This window comes from Aquarana catesbeiana, linkage group LG02 (genome assembly GCF_042186555.1).
Source record: "Aquarana catesbeiana isolate 2022-GZ linkage group LG02, ASM4218655v1, whole genome shotgun sequence".
NCBI lineage: Eukaryota > Metazoa > Chordata > Amphibia > Anura > Ranidae > Aquarana > Aquarana catesbeiana.
The window spans coordinates 100,247,910-100,266,459 of record NC_133325.1 but is presented as its reverse complement, the minus strand read 5'-3'; the positions used below and the strand labels follow the sequence as shown (position 1 = coordinate 100,266,459).

Below are 18,550 nucleotides of genomic sequence, written 5' to 3'. Positions count from 1 at the left end.
AGGAGGTGAACCCTATCAAATCTCACCTCCATTCATTAGAATTTAGAGCCCTGAAGCAGGCCAAGTGCAATTCATATTGGTGAATAACATAGCTGTTCAGGTAATAAAGAAAAAGCAAATTGTCTTTAGATATTCTAAATTATGTTTTTTTTTTGTTTCTTTAGTTTAAGGTTCCTCCAGAGACAAGTGCGATCATAACAAATGGTAAGTTGCTTTCCTGCCTTCTTGGTCACTGAATACAGGATATCTCATCTGTAACAACTTCTAGTAGATCTTGACCTCTGATGAGGTGACTGTTCATTCCTAGTCTATAGTTTTGGTGTTGAACACATCAGATGTTAGCTGGTGGTCCCTGTCACCTCAAATGCAGCTGTAAACATACCCCAATAGACTGTAAACCATAAAGATTATTTCTATAAGTAATTATAATGTCATAAGTGGTGTTACATGCCTCTACATTAAAGAGAAAATACATTCTTCTCCCCACACCCTCCCATTTGAGAGTTAATAAACATAAATTCTGTATTACCATTTGTGTAGGCATTTTCTGGTTCCTGGTTGGAAGCCGTCGCAGGAATTGATTCTCCCATTAGCCACACTTAAGTACACCGTTATACATTTTTTAAGTATTACATGTTATTGCAGTTTGATAAAACACAGACATACAAAAAAATAAATACAGTGCCTTAAAGTATTCATACCCCTTGCAATTTTCCACATTTTGTCATGTTACAACCAAAAAACATACATGTATTTTATTGGGATATTAAGTGATAGACCAACACAAAGTGGCACATAATTGTGAAGTGGAAGGAAAATAATAAATAGATTTTCACAAATATGTGAAAAGTGTGGCGTGCATTTGTAGTGGGCCTGAGTCAATACTTTGTAGAACCACCTTTTGTTGCAATTACAGCTGCAAGTCTTTTTGGGGATGTCTCTACCAGCTTTGCACATCTAGAGAGTGACATTTATTTCCATTCTTCTTTGCAAAATAGCTCAAGCTCTGTCAGATTGGATGAAGAGCATCTGTGAACAGCAATTTTCAAGTCTTGCCACAGATTCTTAATTGGATTTAGGTCTGGACTTTGACTGGGTCATTCTAACACATGAATATGCTTTCATCTAAACCATTCCATTGTAGCTTTGGCTGTATGTTTAGGGTCATAGTCCTGCTGGAAGGTGAACCTCCTCCCCGGTCTCAAGTCTTTTGCAGACTTTAACAGATTTTCTTCTAAGATTGCCCTGTATTTGGCTCCATCTATCTTCCCGTCAATTCTGATCTGCTTCCCTGTCCCTGCTGAAGAAAAGCATCCCTACAACATGATACTGCCACCACCATGTTTCATGGTGGGGATGGTGTGTTAAGGGTGATAGGCAGCATTAGTTTTCCGCCCCACATAGCATTTTGCTTTTAAGCCAAAAAGTTCAATTTTGGCATCATCTGACCAGAGCACCTTCTTCCACTTGGCTTCTCGCAAACTGCAAACAAGACTTCTTATGGCTTTCTTTCAACAATGGCTTTTTTCTTGCCACTCTTCCATAAAGGTCAGATTTGTGGAGTGCACAACTAATAGTTGTTCTGTGGACAGATTCTCCCACCTGAGCTGTGGATCTCTGCAGCTCCTCCAGAGTTACCATGGGTCTCTTGGCTGCTTCTCTGATTATTGCTCTCCTTGCCCGGCCTGTCGGTTTAGGTGGACGGCCATGTCTTGGTAGGTTTGCAGTTGTGGCATACTCTTTCCATTTTCAAATGATGGATTGAATAGTGCTCTATGAGATGTTCAAAGCTTGGGATATTTTTTTAATACCTCACATTGCTTTAAATTTCTCCACACATTTATCCCTGACTTGTCTAATGTGATCCTTGGCCGTCATGATGCTGTTTGTGTACTAAGGTTCTCTAACAAACCTCTGAGGGCTTCACAGAACAGCTGTATTTATACTGAGATTAAATTTCACATAGGTGAACTCTATTTACTAATTAGGTGACTTCTGAAGGCACTTGGTTCCACTAGATTTTAGTTAGGGGTATCAGAGTAAAGGGGGCTGAATACAAATGCACGCCATACTTTTCAGATATTTATTTGTAAAAAAAAAATTGAAAACCATTTATCATTTTCCTTCCACTTCACAATTATGTGCCACTTTGTGTTGGTCTATCACTTAAAATTCCAATAAAATACATTAAAGTAGAAATCCATTCTAACACTAAAATGCCTGCATCTACAGACAGCCATGATCTAACACTAACCTATCTAGACCTGTAAAGAAGAAATCAGTATACATACCTTTTGTGAAGCTTATCAACCCCGATCCCACGCTGAGCTGTCAACTATGGCTTTGCTGTGGAGGCGGGTGCAGAGGAGGCAGCCGACAACAGAAGTCCCATAGTAACTTTATGGGTGACGTCACTTCCCATTCATTTAACAGCCGTCGTTGGCTGTGTCCTCTGTAGAGCTTCCACCGCTGGAGACCAGACTGGATCAGCTTAAAAAAAGTATGTATACTGATTTCTTCTTTACAGGGAGAGATAGGTTCGTGTTAGATCGTGGCTGTCTGTAGATGCAGGGATTTTAGTGTTAGGCCCCTTTCACACGATAGGCCCACTTTGATCCGCCTGCCCATTTTTCAGGCAGATCTGAGTGGGCCACCCATTGACTTCTATGGGCAGGCAGATATTAGCGGAGATGTGTCCGCTAACACCTGCCTGCCATCTGAACCGATAAGATCTGCTCAAAACAGACGGATGGCGATACGTTCACCATCCGCCCAGCGAATCGGATGGGATCAGATGAAAACGGACAGGCGGATCCGTTTTGGTCCGATTTCCCATAGAGGACAGAGGAGCTCTGACAGGTCCGTCCCTGCACAGTGAGCAGAGACGGACCTGTCCTCCCAGGCTCAGCGGGGGATCAACGGAGCGATCTCCCACTGAGCTGGCAGAGTCTGCTGAGCGGCTCCGCCCCGTGTAAAAGGGGCCTTAGGGTGAACTTCTACTTTAACATTTTTGTTTGTAATGTGACAAAATGTGGAAATACTTTTTCAAGGCACTGTATCCTTATTACTACCAGCCTTATGGACTTGTAGAATAAAATATACAGAGCTGGGACAGGTGGTATTTTACCCCAATGCAGTGGACAAAGTGGTTGGCAAATTTGCCTTGCAGCTCCAGATCAAGGCTTCTGATCCAACCTGGGACACCATCTGCATGGAGTTTGTATGTTTTGCCAATCTATGTGGGTTTTCTCCCACAGTCCTGAAACCTTGTTAAATTATTTGGCTTCTTCCCAAATTACCCTTGATGTGCATAGAAGTATAGTAATGTTCACTGTGTGCTCCTAGAAGGGACAAGTGCCGATTTAAGTACTTCTTCTACCATATGTACTCTAAGTAGCACTGTGTAACATATCAGGGTTATAATACTACTGTAAGTAAATATTCTATTACATCTCAGATTTTTTGTTAAACTCTCAACATACCCCCTCCTCCGCTCAAACAAACATGCTCTTTTAAAGGGTTTTTAAACCCTCATGTTTTTTCACCTTAATGCATCCTATGCATTAAGGTGAAAAAACTTCTGATACTGAGCAGCCTCTCCGTTTTATTCCCCTGAGCCCGTTCGTTCCCACGGCGGAGACGCGCTCTACCTCTCTGCCCATAGTTTCGGCTCTTGATTGCATAGATTTATAGCAGTGCAGCCATTGGCCCCCGCTGCTGTCAATCAATTCCACTGACGCGGGGGGCAGGGCCAAGTCCGCCATTCTGTGTCTATGGATGCAAAGGCTGGACTCGGGAGCATGCCCGCACAGTAATCCCCAGGGAGAGCGCTTCTCCTAGGGGGTTTACCAACCCGGGAGGAGCTGATAGCACCGCTGGGGGCCCCTAGAAGAGTTGGATCGGGACCACTCTGTGCAAAGCGAACTGCACAGTGGAGGTAAGTATGACATGTTTTGTTATTTAAAAAAAAGAAAAAGAGGGTTTACAACCCTTTTAAGTATATTTTAAAGCCCAGTTGTATTAATTGCTTAAAGTGGTTGTACAACCTCACATATACCCAGTGAACTGACTGGTCTCAGGTGATTCACAGAGAGGAAACAAATCCTCCTACATAAATTGCACCTGTTTCTCTGCAGTCTTCTCTACGTCTGTTCAAAGTGTAGCATTTATAAAGCTTGTCTGAGCTGTCAGAAAAAAGTGGGCGGATATCTGAAGAGCTCAGTGAGCTGATTGAAAGGGACACACCCTCCACACAGGAACAGAGCTGCGGCTGTTAATCATTTGGAGCTCCCACCCCTGTCACCATTTTTCTCTTTGTGTCAGGAAATCTTGTCAGAAGTGATTCATGCTGATAGCAGAGGAACGAAGCAGCAGACAGAAATGACACTTAGCACTCTTAATTGACACACACACACTATAGAGCAGTGGTGGCGAACCTTGGCACCCCAGAAGTTTTGGAACTACATTCCCCATGATGCTCATGCACTCTGCAGTGTAGTTGAGCATCTTGGGAAATGTAGTTCCAACATCTGGGGTGCCAAGGTTCGTCATCACTGCTATAGAGGGATATTTCTATTTAGCCTATTTTGTGCCTCTGGCTTCCAAGGAGGTCCTCGGGAATGGCTGCAGCACAATGCTGATTGTCTTCTTGGCAAGATTTGTAGTACTCGCCATTCCCTAAATCTCGCCAGAAGAAGGATCATATGGACCTCACTTAGGTGCTGATTACAGAAGCCAGGAGAAAGGTAAGTATGTTAACTTTTCCCTCCTGCAGGTTAAAACCGTTTTTCAGAAAGGGGCAGCAGTGTAATGCAAAGTCCACTTTAATGTCTTTTTGGCATACTGCAAATAAATGCTGACGCTATCCATTGTCTTATCCAATTACCATTAATGCAGTATTATTGATTTGTGGCCTGTATAAGAGATTACGTTTAATATACAAAGTGATTAATGTAGTTGATAATACATTTTAATTGAATAGTTAATTAGAGAGGAACACATTAGTTTCAAGCTAGCCATACTCTATACCATTTGACTATACAATCTTCCTTGGATCTACCATCAGCTATGTAGTACAAGGGCCTGTCTGATTTCATACTAATTGGATGGATTGTTTAGGTTTGTCCTCAAATTACATTTTTTGTTAAAGTTAGAGTTTAGTTATGTTTTCTTTCTATGCAGCACCAGGGACATCTTATGACATCTGCCTCTGGGTCCTCCTAACAATGCTGACCCTCTGCCCTGCTGGGGTTAACATCATCCGCAGTGAGTATAAAATAGCTGTTTTGCTTGCCCTTTCTACCTGCCTCCTGCATTCATATAACTCATATTATTCTTTCCCAGAATGCAGAGTGTTCTGTAAATGGAGGCAGGTCCTGTCATTTATTTGCCTGTCCTCCATTCATGGAATGCTTTGCTTTGCATTCTGGAAAAGAATAATGAGTTCTGTGAATGGAGGAGGTGAGCGAAAGGGGTGGTCAAGCAGCGCAACTCTTTTACACTTGCAGAATCTGATGTTAACCCCCGCAGTGGGATCAATGCTGTGGGCAGAAGATTTTTACAGTCAGTTGGATGTGGCACACACTTCATTAGAGGTAGGTTATGTCCCTGGTGCTGCTTAGCAAAGAGAAAAAAATGTAGTTAAACTTCAGCTTTAAATCCAAAGTGTGTTGCTGGCTTTAGAGCTATCGGTACAAATGTGGTTATAGTTGAGGATTCCAGTTTCATCAGATCACATTATATTGCTTTTTTTTTGCGGCCATTAAAAAAAGCATACATTTGTGTAGGTTCCCCATTTTCAGAGTGGCCACTTCTATACTCCCTATCCCCAAACAACCAGATGTAGAAAGACTGAACCAAGCTGAAAAACTTGGATGAACATGCATTTTTTATGTGTTTTTTGATGCTTTTGTGATGCTTTGTTAAAGCTTTAAAGTGGTTGTTAAGCCACTGATATAAAATCATCCCATCTCCTCTGTAATATAACAATACGGGCACTTTCACACTGAGGCGCTGGGGCGTCGGTGGTAAAGCGCAGCTATTTTTAGCGGCACTTTACCGTAGTTTTAGCAGCGTCTTTTGGCCGCTAGCAGGGCGCTTTTAACCCCCGCTAGCGGCCGAAAAAGGGTTAAAAGCACCCGCAAAGCGCCGCTGCCCCATTGATTTCAAAGATGCTGCTTGCAGGACTTTTTTTAGCGTCCTGCCAGCGTGCCGCTCCAGTGTGAAAGCACTGGACAGGAGAGGCACTTTACAGGCCTTATTTTTAGCGCTATAGCGCCTCAGTGTGAAAGTAGCCGATCTGTGCCTATATCACAGCGGCTCCCAACGATCACGTGACTATTCAGCTCTCTCCTGTCTGGCTGACCTAGTGTCCTCTAGTGAACGCCTTGAAGGCGTCCCATACTGTGGGAGGAGAGGATGACCCCGCATTATGTTCCCAAAATTCACGCAATGTTTGTGGGGTCTGCCCTGATATCTCGTCATAGGAGATCCAGTGGGCCCCAAGGCGCCACATGGAGCCACTGCATTTTTTCTCGTGTCCTCATAGTGATCTTGAGGGGGGAGTGATCAGAAAGCCCACTAGGTAGGCATGTTGCCACCACTATGTCCGTTAACATAAGCTGATTTGCAAACGCATAATCAATTCTGGTGGAGGTTTTATATGAGGTAGAAAAACATGAGTAAGCTTTAGTCTGGGGATGCCACCCCCTTCCACACCTCAGTTACCCCCGCTGAGTGTGTCCACCCCAGCAGGTCCCCAGTAGAGGGCTGTGATGGCGTGGGCCTGTTAAGATCAGGGGAGAGGGTGTTATTGAAGTCTCCTAGGATTAACAATTGGACAGTATGGGGTAATCCTCTCCAAAATAGTGTACAACACTTCCAGTTTGAAGGATGGTGGGATATAAACTCCTACAATAATATACATTTGTTGCCAGGCCGTCAATACCACAATTACACATCTGCCATGGGGGTCTGTATGGACCACCTCAACTTTACACGGGTAGAATTTATCAGTATTGAGACCCCCCCCCCGGCATATGAGGAATACGTACATGAAAAGTTCTCTGGACCCAGGGCTTTTTCAAGGCCATCAGTTTGCCACCCATCAAATGGGTCTCCTGTAGGATCAGTACCTGCGGGTTGTGCGCCTTGACATACTGGAACATCAGTGCCCTTTTAAATCTGGATTTGAGGCCTCTGACGTTCCAGGATATGACCGACATTGTTCCCTGATCACGTGACGCCATAATCCCAGGGGAGAATGACTAACTTAAGGGTGAATGAGTCCCAACTGAGTCCCACTTGATGAGTGTTTTTAGAGCCAGAGCCAACCACACATAACATACAGTGGGGATCGAAAGTTTGGGCACCCCAGGTAAAAATGTGTATTAATGTGCATAACAAAGCCAAGGAAAGATGGAAAAATCTCCAAATAGCATCAAATTACAGATTAGACATTCTTATAATATGTCAAAAAAAAGTTAGATTTTATTTCCATCATTTACACTTTCAAAATTACAGAAAACAAAAAAATGGCGTCTGCAAAAGTTTGGGCACCCTGCAGAATTTATAGCATGCATTGCCCCCTTTGCAAAGCTGAGACCTGCCAGTGTCATGGATTGTTCTCAATCATCGTCTGGGAAGACCAGGTGATGTCAATCTTAAAGGTTTTAAATGGCCAGACTCATCTGACTTTGCCCCAACAATCAGCACCATGGGTTCTTCTAAGCAGTTGTCTAGAAAACTGAAACTGAAAATAATTAACGCTCACAAAGCTGGAGAAGGCTATAAGAAGATAGCAAAGCATTTTCAGATGTCAATATCCTCTGTTCAGAAAGTAATTAAGAAATGGCAGTCATCAGGAACAGTGGAAGTTAAAGCAAGATCTGGAAGACTAAGAAAAATATCAGACAAAACAGCTCGCAGGATTGTGAGAAAAGCAATTCAAAACCCACGTTTGACTGCACGATCCCTCCAGAAAGATCTGGCAGACACTGGAGTTGTGGTACACTATTCCACTATAAAGAGATACTTGTACAAATATGGTCTTCATGGAAGAGTCATCAGAAGAAAACCTCTTCTACGTCCTCACCACAAAAATCAGCGTTTGAACTTTGCAAATGAACATATAGACAAGCCTGAGGCATTTTGGAAACAAGTTCTGTGGACCGATGAGGTTAAAATAGAACATTTTGGCCGGAATGAGCAAAGGTACGTTTGGAGAAGAAAGGGCACAGAATTTAATGAAAAGAACCTCTGTCCAACTGTTAAGCATGGGGGTGGATCAATCATGCTTTGGGGTTGTATTGCAGCCAGTGGCACAGGGAACATTTCACAAGTAGAAGGAAAAATGGATTCAATAAAATTTCAGCAAATTTTGGATGGTAACTTGATTCCATCTGTGAAAAAGCTGAAGTTAAAGAGAGGATGGCTTCTACAAATGGATAATGATCCTAAACACACCTCAAAATTCACGGGGGATTACATCAAGAGGTGTAAACTGAAGGTTTGGCCATGGTTTTCACAATCTCCTGACCTCAACATTATTGAAAATCTATGGATAGACCTTAAAAGAGCAGTGCGTGACAGACAGCCCAGAAATCTCAAAGAACTGGAAGACTTTTGTTAGGAAGAATGGGCAATGATATCTCAAACAAGAATTGAAAGACTCTTGGCTGGCTACAAAAAGCGTTTACAAGCTGTGATACTTGCCAAAGGGGGCAGTACAAGATATTAACTCTGCAGGGTGCCCAAACTTTTGCAGACGCCATTTTTTTGTTTTCTGTAATTTTGAAAGTGTAAATGATGGAAATAAAATCTAACTTTTTTTTTACATATTATAAGAATGTCTAATCTGTAATTTGATGCCATTTGGAGATTTTTCCATCTTTCCTTGGCTTCGTTATGCACATTAATACACATTTTTACCTGGGGTGCCCAAACTTTCGATCGCCACTGTATAGAAAACATAGAAAACAATACAACTTCCCAAGCACTGTGTGCTTTTCCTACCAGTACCCGGCACCCCCCAAAAACACTGGGGATGGGCCGGGAGTAGGTCTATACCCAAAACTGAAATCAACATTGTAAAGCGGTAACCTGAGAACTAGGCCACAATACAGTCCTCCGCAGCACTGAACTGAAACTGCAGGCTCAAGCTGTGGATATTTTAAGGTCTCTCCAGGTGAGTGGAGAATAGCTGGTCAATAACTTTGCTAAATTCCTGGGATGACCCCAGCTCTGTTCAACTTATAACAGTAGGCAGGGGTGGGGGGACGTGTATCTCATCACAGCGAGAATAACTGGGCAGTCTAGAACGGTTGTGTAGTTCCTCCAGCTATTGGAATACCTCCAAGAAAATGGAGAGCACCAGGTCTATCTCTTCTCAGGAAACAACAAACTGTGAGGGTCAAGTGTGAGTCACGTGCAGAAGTACATTTGGGGTTGCTCCGGTATTTGCTGAAGGTTGTGTAGGATGGAGCGAACAAGGATATGTATGATCCGTGCATCAGGTAGAATTATCAGAAGAATCCTTTATTGCGGGGTGGTCAGCCAGTCATCTGCATCCACAGGGTTGTCAAAAAAATGAATTGCCCTGTCGTGTTGGACCCGCAGGCGGCTGAGGTAAAGCATGCTGTATTTAATGTTCTTATCTCTGAGTCGTCTACGAACATCATTGAAGGTTTTCCTCTTTCTCTGCAAGTCAGCTGAAAAGTCGGGGAAAAGAAGAACCGAGGAATTGCCATATCTGAGAGTAGGATGTTTCCGGGCTTCGGAAAGGATCCTGTCCCTGTAGTTGAGGAAGCGGATCAGAAACGGGCGGGGAAGATTCCCTGGGATGGCACGGCCCGTGGGCACCCGGTGAGCCCTTCCAACTACTTAAGTTGGTGGGACATCCGTAAGGCCCAGGAGGGTTTTAAAGAACTCCCCTGCGAATTCAGCAGGGTGATCCTCCTCTTCTCTCTCAGGTAGTCCCAGGACTCTGATATTGTTGCGCCTCAATCTCTTTTCAGCATCGTCAGATTTTGCAACAAGGGACTGTGCTGTGCGCTCCAACTCAGCGATGGAGGCGGCATGGGTGGCTGTAAGATCTTGAGTGGCTGACACTTTGGTTTCAGTTTCGGTCATTCTCCCTCTTATTTTGTTGAGGTCGTTCCGTATTAAGTTGCACTTCTCAGCAAGATGGTCAGTGCGCGCACCAGCAGCGAGCTCCTACTCTGCTCGATCGCAGCAAGGATCGTGGCTGTACTATCTGGAGACGGTGAGGCCGACCCCTCCGCCATCTGAGACTCTCTAGGCTCCATTTCTAGATCGGCCAGCAGGACCCGAAGCCGACCGATCAGTATGTGATCCGCTTGCGGGGAGGCGGGCGGTGGCAGCCGGACCAGAGTGTTGGTCTTATTGGTTTTAGAGTACCTCTTCCCTTTTTTGGAGGAGGACATTAGGTATTTTACCCAGGGACACCACTATAGAGGTTGATCGATCGTGCCTGGATGGGTGTCCAGTAGATGGCTAGATGCGACCCAAGCTGGCCGTAGGCCTCAAGTCCCTGGCTTCCACAATGTGGACAGGCAGTCAGTGTGCACCAGCATCCTCCCCCCTCACAGCAGACACACAGGCAGGGGCACAGTAGTAAGGATGTGGGGCTAGCAGTGCCAGTGTAGGGAAGGCCCAGAACAGGGTGTCAGAGGCAGCAGATTGGAGACACTGGGCCTCAGGATACCCCAGTTCAGACAGGCAGTACTTGGCAGCATAGTTGGCCATGGCATGGATTTGGATGGGTGACAGGGCAGATGCAGAGAGGAGACCCACGCCTCCGAAGCCAGGCCAGATCGGCCACGGTGCACTCCCGCGGGGCAACAGCCACAGGAAACAGCGGGGATTCACAGGTTGGACCAGGCCACAACCAACATTGACGTCCCCGAGACTCGGCTTGGCCTCTGGACTGCGCCAGATAGGTGGATGGGTGGCAGGTGGGGACGGATGGTGGTCCCTTACCTCCGTAATTGCTGGGATCTAGTCTCCCCAGGAGGCCTCAGGCTGGCAAGATGGCGGCAGCCGCAGGTGTCTGGAGGCACGTTTCTTGGGCGTCCACGGGCAGAATTACCCCAAAAAACCGGCCCAGGACACTGCAGGGGACTGAGCTGAGCGGGCTGGTAGGTTTTTTAGCTCTGTAATATTGGTTAGATGCATGGATGGCGACGGATTATTCTCAGGATTCCCGGTGCTGCTCGTAAAAACGTCCGCCGTCGCTCACATGAGGACACGCCCCCCAAGGACTTTCTGTTTATTGGGTCCTTGGGAATGCTTGATCTTAGAAAGCAAGACGGTGGAAACTCCAGAAACTCTAGTTTGTATCCCAGAGACACTGTGGAGATGATCCATTTGTCCTGGATTTCCTCCCGCCAGACTCCTGAGAACTTGATCTAGCGGGGGCTCCTCTTCATAAGGAGGCCTTGGGAATCTGCTTTGTAGACTTCTGTCCCTAGGGCTTCTTCTGGCCCTGTGTTTGGTTCTGAGGCATACCTCTTGGAGTTGACGGCGGAGGCCGTCGTAACTGTCTGGAGGCCATTACCCCTGGCAATGGAGAGGCAGAACATGTGAAAGAAAAATGCTTACTCTTCCTTTTTACTGGAAGAAGGGTACTTTTTCCACCAGATATATTTATCCAAGTCATCCCCAAATAATCGTTCCCCATGAAAGGGAAAACCAGTCAGCAACTTCTTACAAGGCAACTCTGCTGACCAATGCTTAAGCCACAAAATCCTGCACATGTGAACTAACAGAAGGGCAAGGCGAGATGCCTGATGAATAGAATCTTTAATAGCATCAACCGCAAACAAAAAAGCCCTGGGCAATTCTGCCAAATCCGGGACCTCTTCCCCTTCGATGACTTGTTTTACTTTGTCATTAAGAGATTGACAGACGCCGATTGCCACTACTGCAGGCTGTGCAACTGCACTAGCCATGGAAAATGAGGCTTTAAGCAATGTATCCAGTCTCTTATCTGCTGGATCCTTAAACACCTGAACATTGTCTACTGGAGAAGTAAGACTCTTATTCGGAGAAGAAACAGCCGCATCTACTGCTGGCAAACTCAATTTTTTAGTAAATTTCTCCTCCATAGGATAAATTTGAGAGAATCTTTTAGGAGGAATAAAATTCCTATCTGGATGATCCCAGTCAGCATAAATAAGCTGTTCCAGCAATGGGTGCATAAGAAAAGCATGTGAACCCTGAGGAGGCTTCATTGAACCTAAAGAGGAGAAAGGTGCTTCAGCCATCTCTGCTACGGGTAATTTATAACAAAAACGCATAGTTTCAGTGAGTGATTTAACTAACAACATTTGCGACTGTGAAGCTGAAATCGAATCCTCTGGGATAGAGTCCTCAAATGAGGAACCATCCTCCTGCCCCTCTAGTGGGCCCCCCAGGGGCACATCCGGATCCTCTACCCACTCCTGATCTGCAGATGCTGAGTCCAGGGCAGGGGAAGGGGATCTTTCACGTTTCCTCCCAGCCTGGGAGGAGGATGCGAGTAAACTAGCTATCTTTCCTTCCAAACCAGCCAGGGCTGTAGCCAAATCATCTTTAGTGACATAGGCAGAGGCTGGAATGTTGGAGGTAGCTACAATGCCTGACGGCTCCAATGGCTTAGCCTGGTCGGCCGCTTCAGGACTTTAAGGAGGCATGACTAGGGTGCTCAGACCCTGACCGCTGCGCTTTTGCGCTCCTTCTCCCTGTTTTTGTCCCTCTCTTTTGAGAATACATAGTCCTAAGCAGAGGTACTATTATCATGCATCTATTGCTGAGCTCAGTCTTAGCAATGGTTAATATTCCGCTATCAATGACATGCAAGATGTGCCTGAATTGCCTGTAGCCAATCACCCAGCGCTTACATGCCTTTGGACTGTGCCTGTGTCATTCCTTCAACCAGCACTCTGTACGCGACAATGGCTTATACAAGCCGCCGGTCCGCGCCTGCGCCATGAGAAAGCGTGCACGCCGATCCACGTGTACGCCGGCGACGCCGAGCCCCGCCCTCTTGTGACGACCTCTCAATCCACAACTGTGAAGGAGGAGCGCTTCGTGCATGCGCGTGCGGTGGTACACAATGGCAATCCCGGAGGGGGGGAGGGGGTGAGTTCACCGATGCCTGGATTCTCCCCCCCTTCTTCCTGCTACGAGTAGCCTCCACAGCTACTGCTTGACACAGCTATCCATAGGGACTAGCATGAGATGTTTAAAACTACATATGTTAAAAAATGGTTGAAAATATAAATACAGGCAAGACAACATCTACTTAAAGAAGTCCATAGGAATGTCCCAGGATTTTAACTTACCATTTCCACCGCAGGGTACAAACTGGAATACTTATAGTGACACAAAATATTCACCCATCACGGCAGGTTGGAGTCATGCCAGACCTTCAAGGACGGGGTCCACTGCCTTGGACCAGTATAGCGCCCTGCCAGAACAAAACCTGTGGTATGAGAATGTGAGCAAGGAGCTGGATCCCAGGGCCCAGCTCTCTTAAAAGAGAAGCGTTAAGGCAAAAACCTTGTTCTTCCGTACCGAGGCTTGGGTACCATTCACTTTAGCCTTTGATTGTGGCCTTTGAATGTATCCGATTGTGCAGCTCCTTGACCCTGCAGACCTTTCCAGGGAGCTTCTTTAGCACACATCTTAACTGTGACCAACACCTTATGCCCCGTACACACGGTCGGATTTTCCGATGGAAAATGTCCGATCGGAGCGTGTTGTCGGAAATTCCGACCGTGTGTGGGCTCCATCGGACATTTTCCATCGGATTTTCCGACACACAAATTTGGAGAGCAGGAGATAAAATTTTCCGACTACAAAATCCGTTGTCGGAAATTCCGATCGTGTGTACACAATTTCGACGGACAAAGTGCCACGCATGCTCAGAATAAATAAAGAGATGAAAGCTATTGGCCACTGCCCCGTTTATAGTCCCGACGTACGTGTTTTACGTCACCGCGTTTAGAACGATCGGATTTTCCGATAACTTTGTGTGACCGTGTGTATGCAAGACAAGTTTGAGCCAACATCCGTCGGAAAAAATCCTAGGATTTTGTTGTCGGAATGTCCGAACAAAGTCCGACCGTGTGTACGGGGCATTAGACACTGGCGAAAAAAACTGAGATACTCCCTGTGTGGGAGGGGTTATATAGGGAGGGGGACTTACTGTTCCCGTGTGTCCCGTGATGTACAAAAAAGAAAGTACTTTATAAAGCTTCAACAAAGCTTGCTGAAAGCTCTGCAAATGCTTAGTCAAAGTTTGCTGTTCACACTGTTCTTATACAAGATGAAATTCCTACGAAACAGGCCCACTGCTGGAGGTGCTATGATAGACTTCTGTGGAGGCTTCGAAAGTGTGGTAAAGCAACATGGGCTAATAATTCTGAAGCAAAGTAGCACAAACTTAACAGTATGTACAGCACTGTAAGTTAGCCATTTTATTCAGTGATAGCTGCTTTGATTGGCATTCAAAGTGCTCCAAAAATGTGGGTCTTTTCGATTTTGCTGTGTTCTTACTTTACTTGACCCGTTCTGCTTATAATGGTTATCATTGTCACTGGGACAGAAGCTAATGGGAAATCCAAATTATACATGTCCTAAGAACACAAACGGAAAGGAAATCCTTCACTGGGGATACTTGTCCAAGTGACATCTGACTAAGATGGGTTGTTCCCTGAAATTGGAGAGAGTTCCTCTCACTTCATGTTGTGTATCCAGGAATGGAAGAAAGGACTGAAAAAAGCATGACAGAAGATTTAACCTTTTAGTCTTGGTTATCCAAGAAATGCTGGTAGACAAAAGGAATGTTACATTTTTTTTTAGCCTATAGCGATTAGTGAAATTTGTATTTGATGTCTGTCTTTTTTGTGTTCTATTACAAACAATGCAATTAAATAGAACAGTGAACCACATTGCCCAGCATATTCACAAAGAAATGTTTAGTACTACTGTAGCTCCCTAAATAACATTATGTACCTTAATTCGTATTTTTATATCTTCACTTGACTAAATTATGTTCCGAGGTATGTTTGCGTATGGGCATGTAAACACTACAGACTTCGGTGATTTCCTATAAACGGTTAGTTGAGCAGGCATTTAATTTAGCTTCTGACTAAATGTTATGGGTAACTGCGTATCATTGCTCTTGAACAATGCATGTCTAGCAAAGCCTGCATTTCTGACAAGCTACACAAGCTACAAGCTACACAGCAATAAAGAGAATTCAAAACTGTCAGTGTTGCAGCTGTTTTCCATCATTTTAATTCTTAGAACATTAATTGCATGTTTGTTTAATTTCAATGTATTTTTTTAACAATTTGAATTTATCCTACAGATGGAGTAGGGCTAAATCCAGCACAGACAGCTGGTAAGTAAACTTTTTTTTTTTTTTTTAATGAAGACATATTGCAAAGTAAATTGTACAAAGCTGTAATCACAAATTGATTTAAATCAAACCATACTCCAGTAGTTTTCACCCTTCCCCCACAAATTAATCAGGATAGTATCACAAATATATCATTAAACTTTATTTGTACAGTACGGGGCACAGGAGAAGTATTTGGGTACATGGGGTTATGCTGTTGCCTTTAGGAGCTGTAAGGACAGCCCAGTATCACCTCTACCATTCCCAGCATACCTCAGTTTTTTTGCTTGTGCCTTAGTAGACTGGGCGTCTTCTCTCATCCGAGAGAACCAAAACTTTTATTTTTTTTTTTTAATTTTATTTCTACAGTTACTGCAGAGACTCTGGAGCTTCTTTTTGCAGGTTCTGTACTGGCTAATCCTTGTTTTAGCCCTGCAGGCCATGATGCAGGATTCCCAGTGTAAAGAAATGGAACTGATCTGTAATGTGCTTTCTGTGCACACTAGACTCTGTTTTAGATGCAGGGCATTCCCTCTTTTCTTCTGAGTGAACAGTTGACTCTGACTGCCAACATGCAACAGACTGTGCAGACCTCCCAGAGTTTTGGGTGGATTCTAAACCTCCAAGATTCGACTCTGGAACCATCTCATTGGTTTGAATATCTGGGTCTAATCTTAAATTTGGCCCTGTCCAAGGGCTTTCTTCCCCTGGACAAACTAGACTCTCCAATCCTTTGTTTGGACACTATAGTCCAGGAGCTTTCCAACTTTGCATGAAGGTTTTGGGCCTGATGGTGACCAATTCATTTCCATATGCCCAGTTTCACTCCAGACTATTGCAACTCAAGTTTTTGGCAGTGTGAGAACAGCAAGCTTGGTCTCTGGATTGTCCCATACATCTAACTAGCAGGACAAGACTTGCCCTGGCATGTTATGATCAGTTCTACATTGTCTATGCCTTTTCATTGCTAAAACACATTCCTCACCTACTTCGTAGAATCAAGCTGGAGGGCATTCCTGTGAAACCGGATTGCTCTCCATCTTGGACTTCCTCAGTCTTCTGGCAGACTCTCTGTGGTCTCTTCTCTGGCTTTAATGGCCTCGCAGATTAGTGCGTCCCTATGCTCTTGAAGGCTAGGAAGTAGACTTCTCGCAAAGTCTACCATTGCACTTGAAAGACATATTTCTCCTGGTGTAAGGCAAGTTCAGTCCAAGCAAATTCTTTGTGGGACAAACCATGTCTTTTCTCCATTCTGGTCTGGATCGACATTTGGCATGGAGTACCCTTGAAGGTCACGTCTCAGCTTTAACTATTCTATTTCAGTGACTGCCTCTCACTCCTTAGTGAAGGCCTTCGCACAAGGTATCACTCACATTGTTCCTCCCATACCCAGTGTGCCCATGAGATCTCACCCTGGTTGCCTTTCTTGCCACTTTCACTTCTTTGAAGTGGGTCTCTAAGTTGGTGGCCCTAAATGTGAACTCAAATCAGTCTTGCAGTTGTACAGGCCCCTCTGCTGTACTGAAATTGCTTTCTCTAGTTTTACTTCACACAATGTGCATTAGTAGCTGCAGCAAGTCAGATAGATCCCATCTCATTCCCTGGCTAGAGGATGCCTAGAATTATTTAGCCCTTTTCTTCTCTCCCCAGCCTTACTATTGCTAGCCCCACTACCTCTCATTCATTGGATTTCAGTTCTTTCGAATATGGAATATTACATCTGGGTGTGTCCTAGGGTGGTCTGCTGTTTACAGGAAGCTATGTACAGCTCTTTCCACCAGCCATGATGTGGCACAGAGACCCAGTAAGGACATCACTGGGTCTAAAATAAGGCATGTCCTGAAAAAGGAAAGCTTTTATTTAAAAAGGTCATTAGCATGTTGCTGAGGGGAGGTTGAGGAACCGTGTAACTGAATACTTCTCCTGTGTCCTGTAATGAACTCCAGAAGGGATTTTACGGTAAGTAAAATATCCTATTTTTTTTTTTACCCGTATACTGTTAGACTTCAAGTGGTTATACCGGGATGATGCGTGCCGCTGTCTTTTGCAGCTTTACCTGGGATCTCCCATCCCACCGGTAGCTCTGTTCAACCAGCCTGCGCATAGAGGCAATCTAAGAACAGAATGGCTTTGATCACCTCTTTGATATAGGAACTCGAAAGCGTCACTTCCGGTTTCCCTGGACATCAACACCGCCATTTAAAAAAATTAAAAACATTTAATTACACCGACCTTGGTGTGATCATATGCTTTTAAGGGAAGAGGGTAAGTATCTGAGATCTCCATAACGAGTACCTGTCACATGCTTATTGTTGTCACAAGGGATGTTTACATTAAAAATGGGATGTTTACAATAAAATAAGCACATTATCGCCGCAAATGTCAGATCATGGGCAGTGATTCTAGCATGAGACCTTCTGTGTAAATCTTATGTGGTAACCTGTAAAGGCTTTTAAAGCATCCCCTATGGATAGTAACATTTATGGCATTTGTCGCCATTGCAGGGGCATGCCCAATTTAAAAGTGTGACATGTTTAGTATTCATTTACCCACGACGTAACGTCATCTTTTATATTTTACCAAAAAAAATTGGGTTATGTATTGTGTTTGTTTTTTTTTGTTTTTTTGCATTAAAATTCAAAAAAGTGTACTTTTTCCAAAAAAAAAAAGCATTTGAAAAACCGTTGCAATTTTTTATGTCACATGGTATTAGTGCAACACCAACCAATGTATTCTCTAGACCCTCTGCTGTAAAAAAATATATAATGTTTGTGGGTTCAAAGAAATTTTCTAGCAAAAAATACTGTTTGCTACATGTAAACAAAGTGCCAGAAAAGGCCTGAAACTAAAGTGGTTAACTTAAAGCCAGAGCCTTTTTTATTTTATTTTTATTTTTTTAAGCTCCCTGGGTCCTGAGAGTTATAGAACAATATCTTGATCTGTTGGTGATATTAATTTAAAGGGTCGGTCCATTCAAAACTAAAACTCTGTTTATCGTTTTATGTTTGGGAGTTGAATTCCCAACTGACTTCTTACATTTCTTACATCTCACCATTTGACTTTGTGCACTCCGCCATCATGCATTCTCCATATTGTGCAGCAAATAAAGAATCTTTCATAGACGTAGACTCTCCATGGGATGAT

At 44.2% G+C, this 18,550-nt stretch overlaps 1 protein-coding gene across 1 annotated transcript in view; it reads left to right on the top strand.

The window, feature by feature from the left end:
- The window catches only part of UFM1 (ubiquitin fold modifier 1), a 66,916-nt gene that overhangs the window by 32,345 nt on the left and 16,021 nt on the right, over window positions 1-18,550 (top strand). The window contains exons 4-5 of the mRNA XM_073613283.1: window positions 165-204; window positions 15,377-15,409. Of these exons, the coding sequence (XP_073469384.1) occupies window positions 165-204; window positions 15,377-15,409 (73 nt within the window). The remainder of the gene's footprint in view (window positions 1-164; window positions 205-15,376; window positions 15,410-18,550) is intronic.